Below are 16888 nucleotides of genomic sequence, written 5' to 3' on the forward strand. Positions count from 1 at the left end.
ACTGGATCCTGGTGACCACGGACGCGAGCCTCCGAGGTTGGGGAAGAAATTTCCAAGGACTTTGGTCAAGTCAAGAGACTTGTCTTCACATCAACATCCTGGAACTAAGGGCCATATACAACGCCCTACGTCAAGCGGAGATCTTACTTCGCAATTGACCAGTTCTGATCCAGTCGGACAACATCACCACAGTAGCTCATGTAAACCGCCAGGGCGGCACAAGGAGCAGAGTGGCAATGGCGGAAGCCACCAGAGTTCTTCGCTGGGCGGGGAATCATGTAAGCACTCTGTCAGCAGTGTTCATTCCAGGAATGGACGACTGGGAAGCAGACTTCCTCAGCAGACACGCTCTGCATCCGGGAGAGTGGGGACTTCATCAGGAAGTCTTCGCGCAGATTGCAAGTCGGTGGGGATTACCCCAAATAGACATGATGGCATCACGTCTCAACAAAAAGCTACAAAGGTATTGCGCCAGGTCAAGAGACCCTCAGGCGGTAGCTGTAGACGCCCTGGTGACACCATGGGTGTTCCAGTCGGTGTATGTGTTTCCTTCTCTTCCTCTCATACCCAAGGTGTTGAGGATAATAAGAAAAAGAGGAGTGAGAGCAATTCTCATTGTTCCAGATTGGCCACGGAGAACCTGGTATCCGGATCTGCAAAAAATGCTCACAGAAGATACGTGGCCTCTTCCTCTAAGGCTACACTTGTTACAACAAGGTCCCTGTCTGTTCCAAGACTTACCGCGGCTGCGTTGGACGGCATGGCGGTTGAACGCCGGATCCTAGCGGAAAAAGGTATTCCGGATGAGGTCATTCCTATGCAAACAAAGGCTAGGAAGGACGTGACATCTAAACATTATCACCGAGTATGGAGAAAATATGTTTCTTGGTGTGAAGGCCAGGAATGTTCCTATGGAAGAATTCCACCTGGGCCGTTTTCTTCGTTTCCTACAAACTGGAGTGAATTTGGGCCTGAAATTAGGCTCCATTAAAAGTTCAGATTTCGGCCTTATCCCTTTTCTTGTACCTCCGGTGGCGCCTTGGGACCTTAACGTGGTGTTAAGTCTCCTTAAGTCACATTGGTTTGAACCACTTAAGACAGTGGAGTTGAAATATCTCACCTGGATGGTGGTCATGTTGTTAGCCTTGGTTTCGGCTAGGCGAGTTTCGGAATTGGCGGCTTTATCACATAAAAGCCCCTATCTGGTTTTCCATATGGATAGAGCGGAATTGCGGACCCGTCCTCAATTTCTACCTAAGGTGGTCTCATCCTTTCATATGAACCAACCTATTGTCGTGCCTGTGGCTACACGTGACTTGGAGGATTCCGAGTCCCTTGATGTGGTCAGGGCTTTGAAAATTTACGTGGCCAGAACGGCTAGGATCAGAAAAACAGAAGCACTGTTTGTCCTGTGTGCAGCCATCAAAGTTGGCGGCCATGCTACAAAGCAGATTATTGCTCGCTGGATCTGTAACACGATTCAGCAGGCGCATTCTACGGCAGGATTGCCGTTACCAAAATCGGTTAAGGCCTATTCCACTATGAAGGTGGGCTCCTCTTGGGCGGCTGCCCAAGGGGTCTCGGCACTACAGTTGTGCCGGGCTGCTACTTGGTCGGGGTCAAACACCTTTGCAAAGTTCTATAAGTTTGATACCCTGGCTGAGGGGGACCTCCTGTTTGCTCAATCGGTGCTGCACAGTCATCCGCACTCTCCCGCCCGTTTGGGAGCTTTGGTATAATCCCCATGGTCCTTACGGAGTCCCCAGCATCCTCTAGGACGTTAGAGAAAATAAGATTTAAAACCTACCGGTAAATCTATTTCTCGTAGTCCGTGGAGGATGCTGGGCGCCCGTCCCAAGTGCGGACTACTTCTGCAAGACTTGTATATAGTTATTGCTTACATAAGGGTTATGTTATAGTTTCATCGGTCTTGGACTGATGCTATGTTGTTGTTTTCATACTGTTAACTGGGTAGTTTATCACGAGTTATACGGTGTGATTGGTGTGGCTGGTATGGATCTTGCCCTTGGATTAACAAAAATCCTTTCCTCGTACTGTCCATCTCCTCTGGGCACAGTTTCTCTAACTGAGGTCTGGAGGAGGGGCATAGAGGGAGGAGCCAGTGCACACTCAGAGTCAAGTTCTTTCTTAAAGTGCCCATGTCTCCTGCGGAGCCCGTCTATTCCCCATGGTCCTTACGGAGTCCCCAGCATCCTCTACGGACTACGAGAAATAGATTTACCGGTAGGTTTAAAATCTTATTTTTCTAACAAGAAACCTTGCTGACCACAAAATATCAGGATCACTGTGGAGGTATGCTTAGCCTACAAAATGACCACTCTCTGTAGGTTAAAGGTCCATTAAAGTATGACTTAGGACTCTAATATAATGATCAGCAGCTTATGAGTAATAACTGTTTAACGAGCTTATATTTCAGTGATAAATGTAGCGGTTATAATTGTGTGTTATGGATTTTATAGTTGTGCAATATTTGGAAGCATTGTATGGGATATAACAGACCATTTATTGCCTTTCCAGCAACCGTCTACCTTTGCTCAGGCACGTCATGTGATCCGCACAGAGGGCATAGGACTGAGAGGCCTTAACAAAGGACTAAGTGCCACTTTGGGTCGCCATGGAGTTTTCAACATGGTTTATTTTGGATTCTATTTCAACGTAAAGAATGCCTTTCCTGTTAACCAGGTACAACTTATACAGTGTCCTGTTAAATAGTTTTCTCAATGCAGGTCTAGTTTTAATGCATGCACATTATGTTTCAATTATTTGTATTTTTTTTAGTATCCTAGCATTACTGTCTAGTGACTTATGTTTCTTTATCAAATGAATATCACATTTCATATGTAGTATCATGTAGCTCATTGATAAGGACTATATGAAAAAGCAGAACTATTATAAGCGTGTATGACTACAATGGGGGTATTTTGCCCTCTGCGCCCCCACTGCTTGTGTGATCAGAAACAAAGATGTATATCACTCTTATATCTTCTCTTACTCTGTGCTGAGCTGTGTGACCTGTAATGTCATGTTCTGCTAGATTTTGCTCTGCGCACACGCACACACACACACACACACACACACACACACACACACACACACACACACACACACACACACACGTCACCTTTGAAAACAATGCTGCTGTATTGCAGCTGGATTTTTAACCAGAAGTCTTTGCCCATAGGGAATCCATTTTTTCCTGACAATAGAATTGTTTCTTCCTCTCCCTCATAAAAACACTACGGGTAAATGTTACCTATAGTCCATCATCAACAAGTTGATCTTAACCTGATCTCTTCATATTATTCTGTTAGTTCAAAGTGTGACTGTATTGATTGGTTTTAAGATGAGAAGTTAAACTAATATATAAATATGTATAATAGCAATAGGTAAAACAGTCAAACATACTAAAATTTTTTCAAATAGAACATAATTTGATCCATGAGTGACAGTTGAGCCACCACTATAATGGTGGATTGTAACAAAGGTGGACTATATTTTCCATTGGTAGAGAACCAGTAGAGAAGTTGCCGATTGCAACCACTCAGATTCTACCTATCATTTTATAGGATGTATAAGTGTTGCCTTAAACACTTAACTGACTTCTTTTTTCTTTTCTTTTTTCCTGATGGCCCTCATAAATTGTCTTTTTAAAAAAAAAAATTAATTAAGTTAAAAACCTATTTTCAAAACTAAATTTTTATAGTTTATTGAAAAAAATGTGTGTCTGGGGTGTTCCACACCACCGCGTCGCCATAGGCCCCCATAGTAAAATTATCTCCCACTGCCATTGGAAATAGACCCCGCCAGCAGCAATTGGTCTTCCATTAGCATTACTCTCCAACCCCCATAGTGGTTACAGAACCTCAGTTGGGTTCCCATCCACCCCCAGTGTAATAGATTTTTGCACACATCCATCTTCCTCCCTCGGTGACTGATGTGATTTTTAACTAATTAAAAACCCCTTGATCCTCCTTTTTTTTTATTCATTGGGACATTACACCGCCACCCCTCCCCCCACCACAACCACCCCCAGTACAAATAAAGACCCACCAGTGAGAATTAACCCTACGCCCTGGGGCACTTACTCCTTCCCCACGTGTAAAATGCAGCATATATGTGAAGGAGTACTGACTATCAGTATTTGTGCTCTCCTCGCACAAGAGCTCCTGAATGCCATTGCGCTGCATTCTAGGGCACAATTCCGGCATTGATTTCGGTAGTCACAGACCGCTACATCACTGCCTTGAAATCTGTTTTGTGTATGTGCAGAACGGATCTCGTCTTTAAACCAGGACGAAACAGTAGGGCAACGTGGTAGCACAGGATGCAACTGTGTCCAGTTTTCATTCCATGTGACCATGACATTTAAGTGGGTAAATCTGATTGGTTGCTATGGACAGCTTCTCCATTGGTCCACTTCTCCACTGTTTTCACTGCTTGGTATATCAACCCCTGACATTGGGTCAGAGTTATCTAACCTTTCAGAGGGATAAAGTGGAGAAGTTGCCTATAGCAACCAATCAGTTTCCTATCTATCATTTATGTAGTAAAACCTTTGAAATTATAGTTAGAAGCTTTTTGCTATGGGCAACTTCTTGACTTTATCTCTAAGGAAGGTTTGATACATCTCCATCTCAATCATAGTTGGGTGATTTCACTAGTAGTCAAATAAATTTGTCAAAAATATTTTATCTGCTTTTCAAATACCATAATGTAGCTGATCACGAGACAATATTGCGCTGCAATAAGCAAATCATACATTTTCCATAGATACGGTATTGCACAATATGGGAAAAACACATGTGGCGTAGTGTAATTAGAAAGAGTGAAGTCTCCTCTTTCAAGTGATATGCCCAGTTTGTAGTTATTATGGTGATCACCTGTAACAAACAGACAATGTTACCCTGGTCTATGGAAAATGTACTTTTTCCATAGATGAGGAGGACAATACATTTGCCCCATAATGGCACTTACTTTGGGGACACCCTCATTTGAAATAGGGGATTCTCCACTTTCAATTGATTTGGTCCCTTAGCAGCTATTTGAGGAGATGTATCAAGCCTCAGAGACAGATAAAGTAGAGAAGTTGCCCAAAGAAAAAAAATCAGCTTCTGTCATTTATCTAGCACAATCTTAGAAATTATTGATTTCTGTGATCAACTTCTTCACTTTATATCCCACCAAGGCTTGATACATCTCCCCTATTGTATATTTATAACCTGTGATAACCAGAACATACCACTCTGCGCTACATAGAGGGGGGAGTGCACACTATGCTATAAATTCCAAATACTGTCCCGAGCGCATGTGGGGTCACACTTTTTTGAAAGCGGTGGGCCCCATATTGATATCAGATATGATGAGCGCAAACATTGAAAAATGGGCTCAGCACAGGACTGAGAAAACCCTCAGCAGTGAAGGAGTTATTTACCAATCCATTACTTAAGCAGTTCACTGATGGCCTGTTATCTTAAGTGCAACCACTTACTATTACCTCATTGGTAGTTTCTGAGCAATCTGCCACACGTCAGCAAATAGATTTTCTCTGACGTCCTAAGTGGATGCTGGGGACTCCGTCAGGACCATGGGGAATAGCGGCTCCGCAGGAGACAGGGCACAAAACTAAAGCTTTAGGATCAGGTGGTGTGTACTGGCTCCTCCCCCTATGACCCTCCTCCAAGCCTCAGTTAGGTTTTTGTGCCCGTCCGAGCAGGGTGCAATCTAGGTGGCTCTCTTAAGGAGCTGCTTAGAAAAAGTTTTTAGGTTTTTTATTTTCAGTGAGTCCTGCTGGCAACAGGCTCACTGCATCGAGGGACTTAGGGGAGAGAAGTTCAACTCACCTGCGTGCAGGATGGATTGGCTTCTTAGGCTACTGGACACCATTAGCTCCAGAGGGAGTCGGAACACAGGTCTCACCCTGGGGTTCGTCCCGGAGCCGCGCCGCCGACCCCCCTTGCAGATGCTGAAGATTGAAGGTCCAGAAACCGGCGGCAGAAGGCTCTTCAGTCTTCTTGAAGGTAGCGCACAGCACTGCAGCTGTGCGCCATTGTTTGTCACACACTTCTCACCAACGGTCACGGAGGGTGCAGGGCGCTGCTGGGGGCGCCCTGGGCAGCAATGTAAATACCTTTTATGGCTAAAAAATACATCACATATAGCCCTTGAGGCTATATGGATGTATTTAACCCCTGCCAGATATTACAAACTACGGGAGAAAAGCCCGCCGGAATAGGGGGCGGGGCTTATTCTCCTCAGCACACAGCGCCATTTTCCTGCTCAGCTCCGCTGTGAGGAAGGCTCCCAGGACTCTCCCCTGCACTGCACTACAGAAACAGGGTAAAACAGAGAGGGGGGGCACTTTTTTGGCGATATTTTATATATTTAAGCTGCTATAAGGATACAACACTTATATAAGGTTGTTCCCATATATATTATAGCGCTTGGGTGTGTGCTGGCAAACTCTCCCTCTGTCTCCCCAAAAGGCTAGTGGGGTCCTGTCTTAGATAAGAGCATTCCCTGTGTGTCTGCTGTGTGTCGGTACGTGTGTGTCGACATGTATGAGGACGATGTTGGTGTGGAGGCAGAGCAATTGCCGGTAATGGTGATGTCACCCCCCAGGGAGTCGACACCGGAATGGATGGCTTTGTTTATGGAATTACGTGATAATGTCAGCACATTACAAAAATCAGTTGACGACATGAGACGGCCGGAAAACCAGTTGGTACCTGCCCAGGCGCCTCAGACACCGTCAGGGGCTGTAAAACGCCCTTTACCTCAGTCGGTCGACACAGACCCAGACACGGACACTGAATCTAGTGTCGACGGTGAAGAAACAAACGTATTTTCAAGTAGAGCCACACGTTATATGATCACGGCAATGAAGGAGGCTTTGCATATCTCTGATACTGCAAGTACCACAAAAAGGGGTATTATGTGGGGGGTGAAAAAACTACCTGTAGTTTTTCCTGAATCAGAGGAATTGAATGATGTATGTGATGAAGCGTGGGTTAACCCAGATAGAAAAGTGCTAATTTCAAAAAAGTTATTGGCATTATACCCTTTCCCGCCAGAGGTTAGGGCGCGCTGGGAAACACCCCCTAGGGTGGATAAGGCGCTCACACGCTTATCAAAACAAGTGGCGTTACCGTCTCCTGATACGGCCGCCCTCAAGGATCCAGCTGATAGGAGGCTGGAAACTACCCTAAAGAGTATATACACACATTCGGGTGTTATACTGCGACCAGCCATCGCCTCAGCCTGGATGTGCAGTGCTGGGGTGGTCTGGTCGGATTCCCTGACTGAAAATATTGATACCCTGGATAGGGACAGTATTTTATTGACTATAGAGCAATTAAAGGATGCTTTTCTTTATATGCGAGATGCTCAGAGGGATATTTGCACTCTGGCATCGAGAGTAAGTGCGATGTCCATATCTGCCAGAAGAAGTTTATGGACGCGACAGTGGTCAGGTGATGCGGATTCCAAACGACATATGGAAGTATTGCCGTATAAAGGGGAGGAATTATTTGGCGTAGGTCTATCGGATCTGGTGGCCACGGCAACTGCCGGAAAATCCACCTTTTTACCTCAGACCCCCTCCCAACAGAAAAAGACACCGTCTTTTCAGCCGCAGTCCTTTCGGTCCTATAAGAACAAGAGGGCAAAAGGACAGTCATATCTGCCCCGGGGCAGAGGAAGGGGTAAGAGAGGGCAGCAAGCAGCCCCTGCCCAGGAACAGAAGCCCTCCCAGGGTTCTGCAAAGCCCTCAGCATGACGCTGGGGCTGTACAAGCGGACTCAGGAGCGGTGGGGGGTCGACTCAGGAATTTCAGCGCACAGTGGGCTTGCTCACAGGTGGACCCTTGGATCCTGCAGGTAGTATCTCAGGGTTACAGGTTGGAATTCGAGAAGTCTCCCCCTCGCCGGTTCCTAAAGTCTGCTTTGCCAACGTCTCCCTCAGACAGGGCGACGGTATTGGAAGCCATTCACAAGCTGTTTTCTCAGCAGGTGATAGTCAAGGTACCCCTCCTACAACAGGGAAAGGGGTTTTACTCCACGCTATTTGTGGTACCGAAGCCGGACGGCTCGGTAAGACCTATTCTAAATCTGAAATCTTTGAACCTGTACATACAAAAATTCAAGTTCAAGATGGAATCACTCAGAGCAGTGATAGTGAATCTGGAAGAAGGGGACTTTATGGTGTCCCTGGACATAAAGGATGCTTACCTGCATGTCCCAATTTGCCCTTCACATCAAGGGTACCTCAGGTTCGTGGTGCAAAACTGTCATTATCAGTTTCAGACGCTGCCGTTTGGATTGTCCACGGCACCTCGGGTCTTTACCAAGGTAATGGCCGAAATGATGATTCTTCTGCGAAGAAGAGGCGTATTAATTATCCCTTACTTGGACGATCTCCTGATAAGGGCAAGGTCCAGAGAACAGCTGGAGGACGGAGTAGCACTAACCCAAGTAGTGCTGCAACAACACGGGTGGATTCTGAATTTTCCAAAATCTCAGTTGACCCCGACAACACGTCTGCTGTTCCTGGGAATGATTCTGGACACGGTTCAGAAAAAGGTGTTTCTTCCGGAGGAGAAAGCCAAGGAGTTATCCGAACTTGTCAGGAACCTCCTAAAACCAGGAAAAGTGTCTGTGCATCAATGCACAAGAGTCCTGGGAAAGATGGTGGCTTCTTACGAAGCGATTCCATTCGGCAGATTCCACGCACGAACTTTTCAGTGGGATCTGCTGGACAAATGGTCCGGATCGCATCTGCAGATGCATCAGCGGATAACCTTATCGCCACGGACAAGGGTGTCTCTTCTGTGGTGGTTGCAGAGTGCTCATCTGTTAGAGGGCCGCAGATTCGGCATACAGGACTGGGTCCTGGTGACCACGGATGCCAGTCTGAGAGGCTGGGGAGCGGTCACACAGGGAAGAAACTTCCAGGGAGTATGGTCAAGCCTGGAGATGTCTCTTCATATAAATATACTGGAGCTAAGAGCAATTTACAATGCTCTAAGCCTGGCAAAACCCCTGCTTCAGGGTCAGCCGGTGTTGATCCAGTCGGACAACATCACGGCAGTCGCCCACGTAAACAGACAGGGCGGCACAAGAAGCAGGAGAGCAATGGCAGAAGCTGCAAGGATTCTTCGCTGGGCGGAAGATCATGTGATAGCACTGTCAGCAGTGTTCATTCCGGGAGTAGACAACTGGGAAGCAGACTTCCTCAGCAGACACGATCTACACCCGGGAGAGTGGGGACTTCATCCAGAAGTCTTCCACATGATTGTGAACCGTTGGGAAAAACCAAAGGTGGATATGATGGCGTCTCGCCTCAACAAAAAACTGGACAGGTATTGCGCCAGGTCAAGAGACCCTCAGGCAATAGCTGTGGACGCTCTGGTAACACCGTGGGTGTACCAGTCAGTGTATGTGTTTCCTCCTCTGCCTCTCATACCCAAAGTACTGAGAATTATACGGCAAAGGGGAGTAAGAACGATACTCGTGGCTCCGGATTGGCCAAGAAGAACTTGGTACCCGGAACTTCAGGAGATGCTCACGGAAAATCCGTGGCCTCTACCTCTAAGACGGGACCTGATTCAGCAGGGACCGTGTCTATTCCAAGACTTACCGCGGCTGCGTTTGACGGCATGGCGGTTGAACGCCGAATTCTAAAGGAAAAAGGCATTCCAGAAGAGGTCATTCCTACACTGGTTAAAGCCAGGAAGGAGGTGACTGCACAACATTATCACCGCATTTGGAGAAAATATGTTGCGTGGTGTGAGGCCAGGAAGGCCCCCACGGAGGAATTTCAACTGGGTCGATTCCTACATTTCCTGCAAACAGGATTGTCTATGGGCCTCAAATTGGGGTCCATTAAGGTTCAAATTTCGGCCCTGTCGATTTTCTTCCAGAAAGAATTGGCTTCAGTTCCTGAAGTCCAGACTTTTGTAAAAGGAGTACTACATATACAGCCCCCGGTTGTGCCCCCAGTGGCTCCGTGGGACCTGAATGTAGTTTTGGATATTCTCAAATCCCATTGGTTTGAGCCACTCAAATCGGTGGATTTGAAATATCTTACATGGAAAGTAACCATGCTACTGGCCCTGGCTTCAGCCAGGAGAGTATCAGAATTGGCGGCTTTATCGTATAAGAGCCCATATCTGATTTTCCATTCGGACAGGGCAGAACTGCGGACGCGTCCTCAGTTTCTGCCTAAGGTGGTGTCAGCGTTTCACCTGAACCAGCCTATTGTGGTGCCTGCGGCTACTAGCGATTTGGAAGATTCCAAGTTGCTGGACGTTGTCAGGGCATTGAAAATATACATTTCAAGGACGGCTGGAGTCAGAAAATCTGACTCGCTGTTTATACTGTATGCACCCAACAAGCTGGGTGCTCCTGCTTCTAAGCAGACGATTGCTCGTTGGATTTGTAGCACAATTCAACTTGCACATTCTGTGGCAGGCCTGCCACAGCCTAAATCTGTCAAGGCCCATTCCACAAGGAAGGTGGGCTCATCCTGGGCGGCTGCCCGAGGGGTCTCGGCATTACAACTCTGCCGAGCAGCTACGTGGTCGGGGGAGAACACGTTTGTAAAATTTTACAAATTTGATACCCTGGCTAAAGAGGACCTGGAGTTCTCTCATTCGGTGCTGCAGAGTCATCCGCACTCTCCCGCCCGTTTGGGAGCTTTGGTATAATCCCCATGGTCCTGACGGAGTCCCCAGCATCCACTTAGGACGTCAGAGAAAATAAGATTTTACTTACCGATAAATCTATTTCTCGTAGTCCGTAGTGGATGCTGGGCGCCCATCCCAAGTGCGGATTGTCTGCAATACTTGTACATAGTTATTGTTACAAAAAAATCGGGTTGTTATTTGTTGTGAGCCGTCTGTTCAGAGGCTCCTACGTTTGTCATACTGTTAACTGGGTTTAGATCACAAGTTATACGGTGTGATTGGTGTGGCTGGTATGAGTCTTACCCGGGATTCAATATCCTTCCTTATTGTGTACGCTCGTCCGGGCACAGTATCCTAACTGAGGCTTGGAGGAGGGTCATAGGGGGAGGAGCCAGTACACACCACCTGATCCTAAAGCTTTAGTTTTGTGCCCTGTCTCCTGCGGAGCCGCTATTCCCCATGGTCCTGACGGAGTCCCCAGCATCCACTACGGACTACGAGAAATAGATTTATCGGTAAGTAAAATCTTATTTTCTGCAGTGAGGTAATGTTACCTCATTGGTGACCCATTAACAACCACCATTAAGATGACCAATTAGATACTTTGACATAAGTGTGCAGTGCAGCACTACCACAAAATTAACCACTTTGGTGGCTGGCCAAAGAGTGGCCAACTCAAGAGGCCAAATTTGCTGAATAAGGTATAAATAAACCTGCAGCTCATGATGTGAAACACTCAGCTTTTTAAATAGCAGTAGTAAAATTTAGAGCTGTGTGTAGACCACCACTCGTGTTTTGGATTTAGACCTAATTCATCATCGTGTTTTGGTTTTAGCAAGACCACCGCCAAGGGATTTCATTCAGATTCAGTTTTTGGTTTGGTCAAAAATCGATAATTATTGATATAAATGTATATTCAGATTTCGGTTTCGGAACCACAAAGTTCGGGTGGGTTCGGATTTTTGTAGAACTGAACCACACATCTCTATTAAAATTATCAATAATTAACTTTAGGCACCAAAGTGTTCTTTTTTTTCTGATTTTACCCCAGAAATTTGTCAAGCTTATCTTATATGATTTTTTTTCTATTTTTTTGCACGCGAGTTATATACGGAAGTAAACTTACTGTTTGCAGCTGAATCATTGAAAGAACATTTAATCCCAGGGACAATATTTTCCTTGTCGAGCTAACAAGAACTAGTCATCCAGCATTGTTGATGTCTCCACTTTCTGTTGGCTGCTTGAATCATCTGAGTTTCCCTAAGGCATATACAATGACAGAACATGGCAGCATTAAACAGCAATGAGGAAAAATACATGCTTCACTAATATAGCAGCCTCATTAACGGAAATTACCACTGATAAATAGTGCAGGGAGAGAGTCAAATTTCCATTTCTACTTCTGTTTGTATGTCACAGAATTTCCACTGAACTCATGAGAAGTCCGATTTCATCTTACAAGAAACGATGTGAAAAATGCGGTGTTTAGATTTAGTTGTGACATACCTGTTCTTGATGTGGGCTGTTTGTGTTGGGATGAGTTGAATCCTACATATTAGATTTCAGTGTGAGATACTATGTGCAGAGAGGCTGAAGAAATTTTTCTACCATGAGGGTTATATACTTCAGAGCAGCAGGTCAAACTCTAGTACAAAAGTAGATAACCTATGACTGAATGGTTGAACTACAAGTCTCAGCATACTCTGCCAGCCTTTGGGACTTCTAGTAAAGAACCTAAATAGCTTTAACTTACTAACTGCAAGGGAACAAGGCAAACAGCTCTATTGCCATTGCAAATGGGTGTTTTCACCAGCAATAATGTGTTTTCTCACCTCGTTCTATCCGATAAAAGCTTATGTTGCTAAGATTTTACATATTTAACTATATATACTGCTGAATTACTATTATTGCCATCTAAGAGTTAGAAAAATAAAACTTTTTTTTATTTTAATAAACATTTTTGAATATTAAATGTTTTTTCACATTTTTATTAACATTTATTTAAAACTTTTATATATTTTTAGTAGTAGAACTTAACTTACTAGCCGCCTCAAGTGTGCACATATGTACAGAGATAGGCCCAGCAAAGTGGTACATTAATCCTTTCCAGGGACTTGTGGTGAGGTAAATGGCTAAGGAGGCAGTGGTTAGTACCAGAGCTAGATTTACACACAGTGTATGAGCCAACGGGTTCATGAGGGCATTATACAAAAATGCAGCAGTATATACTGCTGGAAATTTGGTGAGTTTTGTGAGAAAAGATATGCAGCTGCCGTAGAATTTTACTCCAGAATTTTGACTATAAAAATGAACAGAATAATAAAAAGAAGATATTTCTAATATGTTTGTATATTTTTAGTAAAAACTCAAGATTATACGTTAGTATGACAAGAAAGTCTCTGCCTCACCTCACCGCACGTCACTGAACCTTGCTGCTTTTGGGCAGTATCGACAGCCGAGTATCACTTTATGAATACTGATAAACAGACCTTTTAGTATCTATAGAGCATTACATAGTAATTGTTTAGTAAAAGGCAGCCAGTTGCCAACATTTGAAACCACTTTTCAGAATAGCTGAGGATATGCATCTTCGCATTTGACGGAGGGTACTATATAAAGGACTTGGTTATCTACTGTCCTCATTGTGACATATTTACTGAACTTGGTCATAATGTATTTGTTTGAATTTTAAATACTCTACTTAGATAAGTCTGAATTTACAAAGCCCAGAGAATAAGAATAAATAATGACGAGCAGTGTACACCATGGCAATAACTGTGCTATGCAGCTTTGTTGTTCTGCGAAATCAGTAAAACCTGTTCCGACCACCTGTACACACAGATACAGTAGATGTGCTAATATATCTTCAGCTATATCGGCCATCGGCTGTGCTCCAAAGCTAATGCAATATATCTGGGAACTACATCATTCACAGACATATTGGGTATACACCCCCACTGACCACCTTGTTTGATCGAACGGCCGATATAAGGCCCAGTGTGTACACAGCTTCACGTTGTATGGTACCAAGCTTGTTGGAAGGGCTGGTGGAGGACTGGGTCAGCTACTGAGGGGGACATATAGCGTATCACATAGTATTTTTTTATTTTGTTTTTGAGGGTACATGGCCATGCCTCCCAAGTTTGTCTATGGCCCCTCCAGTATCCGGACCCTTGTCAGCTCTTGGCCCTGCATACCTTCCAACTTTGCAGACTTTTGAATTAAAGCATGACCATATTGAGATCTTCAGCACTAGGTTTCTACCTCAAAACACACATTTTTTTTTCAAGCATACCAGTGGCAGCTACACATGGCACCCGTTCATTGCTGCTCTGCTTGCAAATTGGCTATAGCTACCAACAGTCCAACCATTGGTACAAAGGTGCCAATGATCACAATGGTAGGACTGAACCCTCAAATTGGCCCTGTTTTCTTTAAATCAGGACAGCTGAAAGGTTTTGTAGACAGCCCAGCTGCAGCAGATATGAGTGCACTCAGAATTTTAATACTGTTCCTACCAATTCCTTCTGTATCAGAGGCAGTTGCTAATTTTGACCAAAAAATAAGCGCTATGTTATCACACCTTCCAATGAAAGTAAAAACCCTTGTTGCATTTAGAAAATGGCTTTATTCTCTTGGACAACATAACTGTGTAGTCTGAGGCTTTAATAGCAAACAAGCTTGGGTCTCATACTTGCTGTTTTTAATACTACCCAACCTATTATTTCCAAAGTAACCATAACAACCACGTGTTCATACTTGTACGTTGCATTGCTGCACTTTTTTGTTTTTTTAATACTGCCTACTTTGTTTTATTGCAGGCAATAGAAATCAACGGCATTTAGGTCAATGGCACTGTTAATTGTTTTGTGTAAGGGTACATCTTATTTTGATTTATATATTCTATATATAAAACAGCAGCCATTATTGTCAAGTTGATGATGATGACTCCCAAGATACACATGTTAGACCTCAATTTTGCCGCCGTAAATATACACTTATATTGATGTTGCAAAATGACAACCTAATCTAGATAACTCCATAATTGTTTGCGGATTTGAGTTGCACTGAACAGCAATTCCTTAGTTTGAGTCTTAGGGGGAAATGTCAGAGCGGGTATTGTATTAATCAGCTGGTAATCTGAGTTTACACAGTTGCATAAAGGTGAAGAGTTATCCAGGGTCAAGTAGAGTTTACAGTCAGTAGTTCATTGAGCCTCCTCCCTTCTGAGAAAGTGGCATGTACAGTGAGCAGTGCTTACTGCCAACAGGGGTTGCCAAACCAAATGTTGAATAATTAAGCACAGCTACCTAAACTTGAATGTAAACCTACTTTTATTAACCATTACAGTGACCCCATTAATAATATATACTAGTAGTTAAATGGAAAAAAAATAAAAAATTAAATACAGGTTGAGTATCCCATATCCTAATATTCCAAAATACGGAATATTCCGAAATACAGAGTTTTTTGAGTGAGAGTGAGATAGTGAAACCTTTGTTTTTTGATGGCTCAATGTACACAAACTTTGTTTAATACACAAAGTTATGAAAAATATTGTATTAAATGACCTTCAGGCTGTGTGTATAAGATGTATATGAAACATAAATGAATTGTGTGAATGTAGACACACTTTGCTTGATGCACAAAGTTATAAAAAATATTGGCTAAAATTACCTTCAGGCTGTGTGTATAATGTGTATATGAAACATAAATGCATTCTGTGCTTAGATTTAGGTCCCATTACCATGATATCTCGTTATGGTATGCAATTATTCCAAAATACGGAAAAATCCGATATCCAAAATACCTCTGGTCCCAAGCATTTTGGATAAGGGATACTCAACCTGTATTAGCTGAAGAATAGGTATAAACGGAATAATGGCTCTGTGCATTTACTGTCTACAGCAGGGGTCAGGGAACTTTGTTACCTTTTACCCCAAAATATATTTAGATACGCCGACGTTATCCCCTTGTTTTGAAAGGAAAGAAATCATATATTATTGTGCATATATACTGGTTATCACTGTTTATATGGCATTTCTGAGATACTTGTGTGTGTGTGTGTGTGTGTGTGTGTGTGTGTGTGTGTGTGTGTGTGTGTGTGTGTGTGTATATATATTTTTTTTTTATTATTATTATTATTCTCGACAATTATTTTTTTTGGCAATGAATGGGTTAATTAACACTTTCTCCCCAAAACACCAGAATGAATGTAAGAAGGATGGATGAGGGGAGAAAGGGGGGGGGGGGGGGGGACAACACACAAAACAAGGAGACAGATGGTCACATCCTCACCTCAGTAATGTCAGTGGGAATTTCAGGAAGTCAGATCGGCGTGGCCTGCGGTGATTGCAGGTGGGGGAATCCACCAGGGGGTAAGTTATGTCTATTTATACACAGTTGTTATCAGTTGTGTTTATCCTGATGAAGGGGACGGTGGTCCCTGAAACTTTGATGCTACACTGATAATACACGTTTGCTAATTTACCAAAGTCTCAGAGTGCCGCCTCTTATTCTGCCAGTTCTACATAGAGTTTGTCGGAGGGCACCGGGGCAAGACAATCCCGCAAGGGATGACCAGAGTGCCGGAGATACAATATATATATATATATATATATATATATATATCAAGATAGGTGAAGTGGCACTCACTATAAGAACAATGTCGACTGCTGGGGTGTCCAAATTCCAGGGAAAGTCCTGTTTTCACAAGGTCCCATAACACATCCAATTAGTAAAGAAGGCACTCACCAGACTTGTATTTAAATGCAGATAAAGCCGTTTATCAAAATTCACAACGGTGATTAAATCATGGTTGGTCGACGTTTCGGTCCTAGCCGGACCTTCTTCCAGACCAGTATGTGCAACCGTCACAATCACAGATCAAATGACCAATATTGTGGAGCCCTAAATACCCAAATAGAGCCCGCCCTCCAATCAATTAATAGCAATGCCGTAAACCTAAATAAACCACTAGATCTATGGTGAACTAGAAGTGTATAAAGTAGATACCATATGTTTACCACATACTGAAATACATACAGTGGTTACGACATTAAATCTTAGAGCGCTCACCAAGTACCCTGTAGATGTTGATATCGTCAGTGGAACGCACGCCAGCCGTGACACGCACGGCACTTCCGCAATAAGAAAAACCATTACTTCCAGAATGACGATACTACA

The 16888-nt window shown here is 43.9% G+C and overlaps 1 protein-coding gene across 3 annotated transcripts in view; it reads left to right on the top strand.

Annotated features, from left to right (window-relative positions):
* The window catches only part of SLC25A21 (solute carrier family 25 member 21), a 1082402-nt gene that overhangs the window by 940976 nt on the left and 124538 nt on the right, over positions 1 to 16888 (top strand). For all 3 annotated transcript variants that reach the window (XM_063947851.1, XM_063947850.1, XM_063947852.1), the window contains one exon: positions 2539 to 2703. In XM_063947851.1, the coding sequence (XP_063803921.1) occupies positions 2539 to 2703 (165 nt within the window). The remainder of the gene's footprint in view (positions 1 to 2538; positions 2704 to 16888) is intronic.

This window comes from Pseudophryne corroboree, chromosome 12, assembly GCF_028390025.1.
Source record: "Pseudophryne corroboree isolate aPseCor3 chromosome 12, aPseCor3.hap2, whole genome shotgun sequence".
NCBI lineage: Eukaryota > Metazoa > Chordata > Amphibia > Anura > Myobatrachidae > Pseudophryne > Pseudophryne corroboree.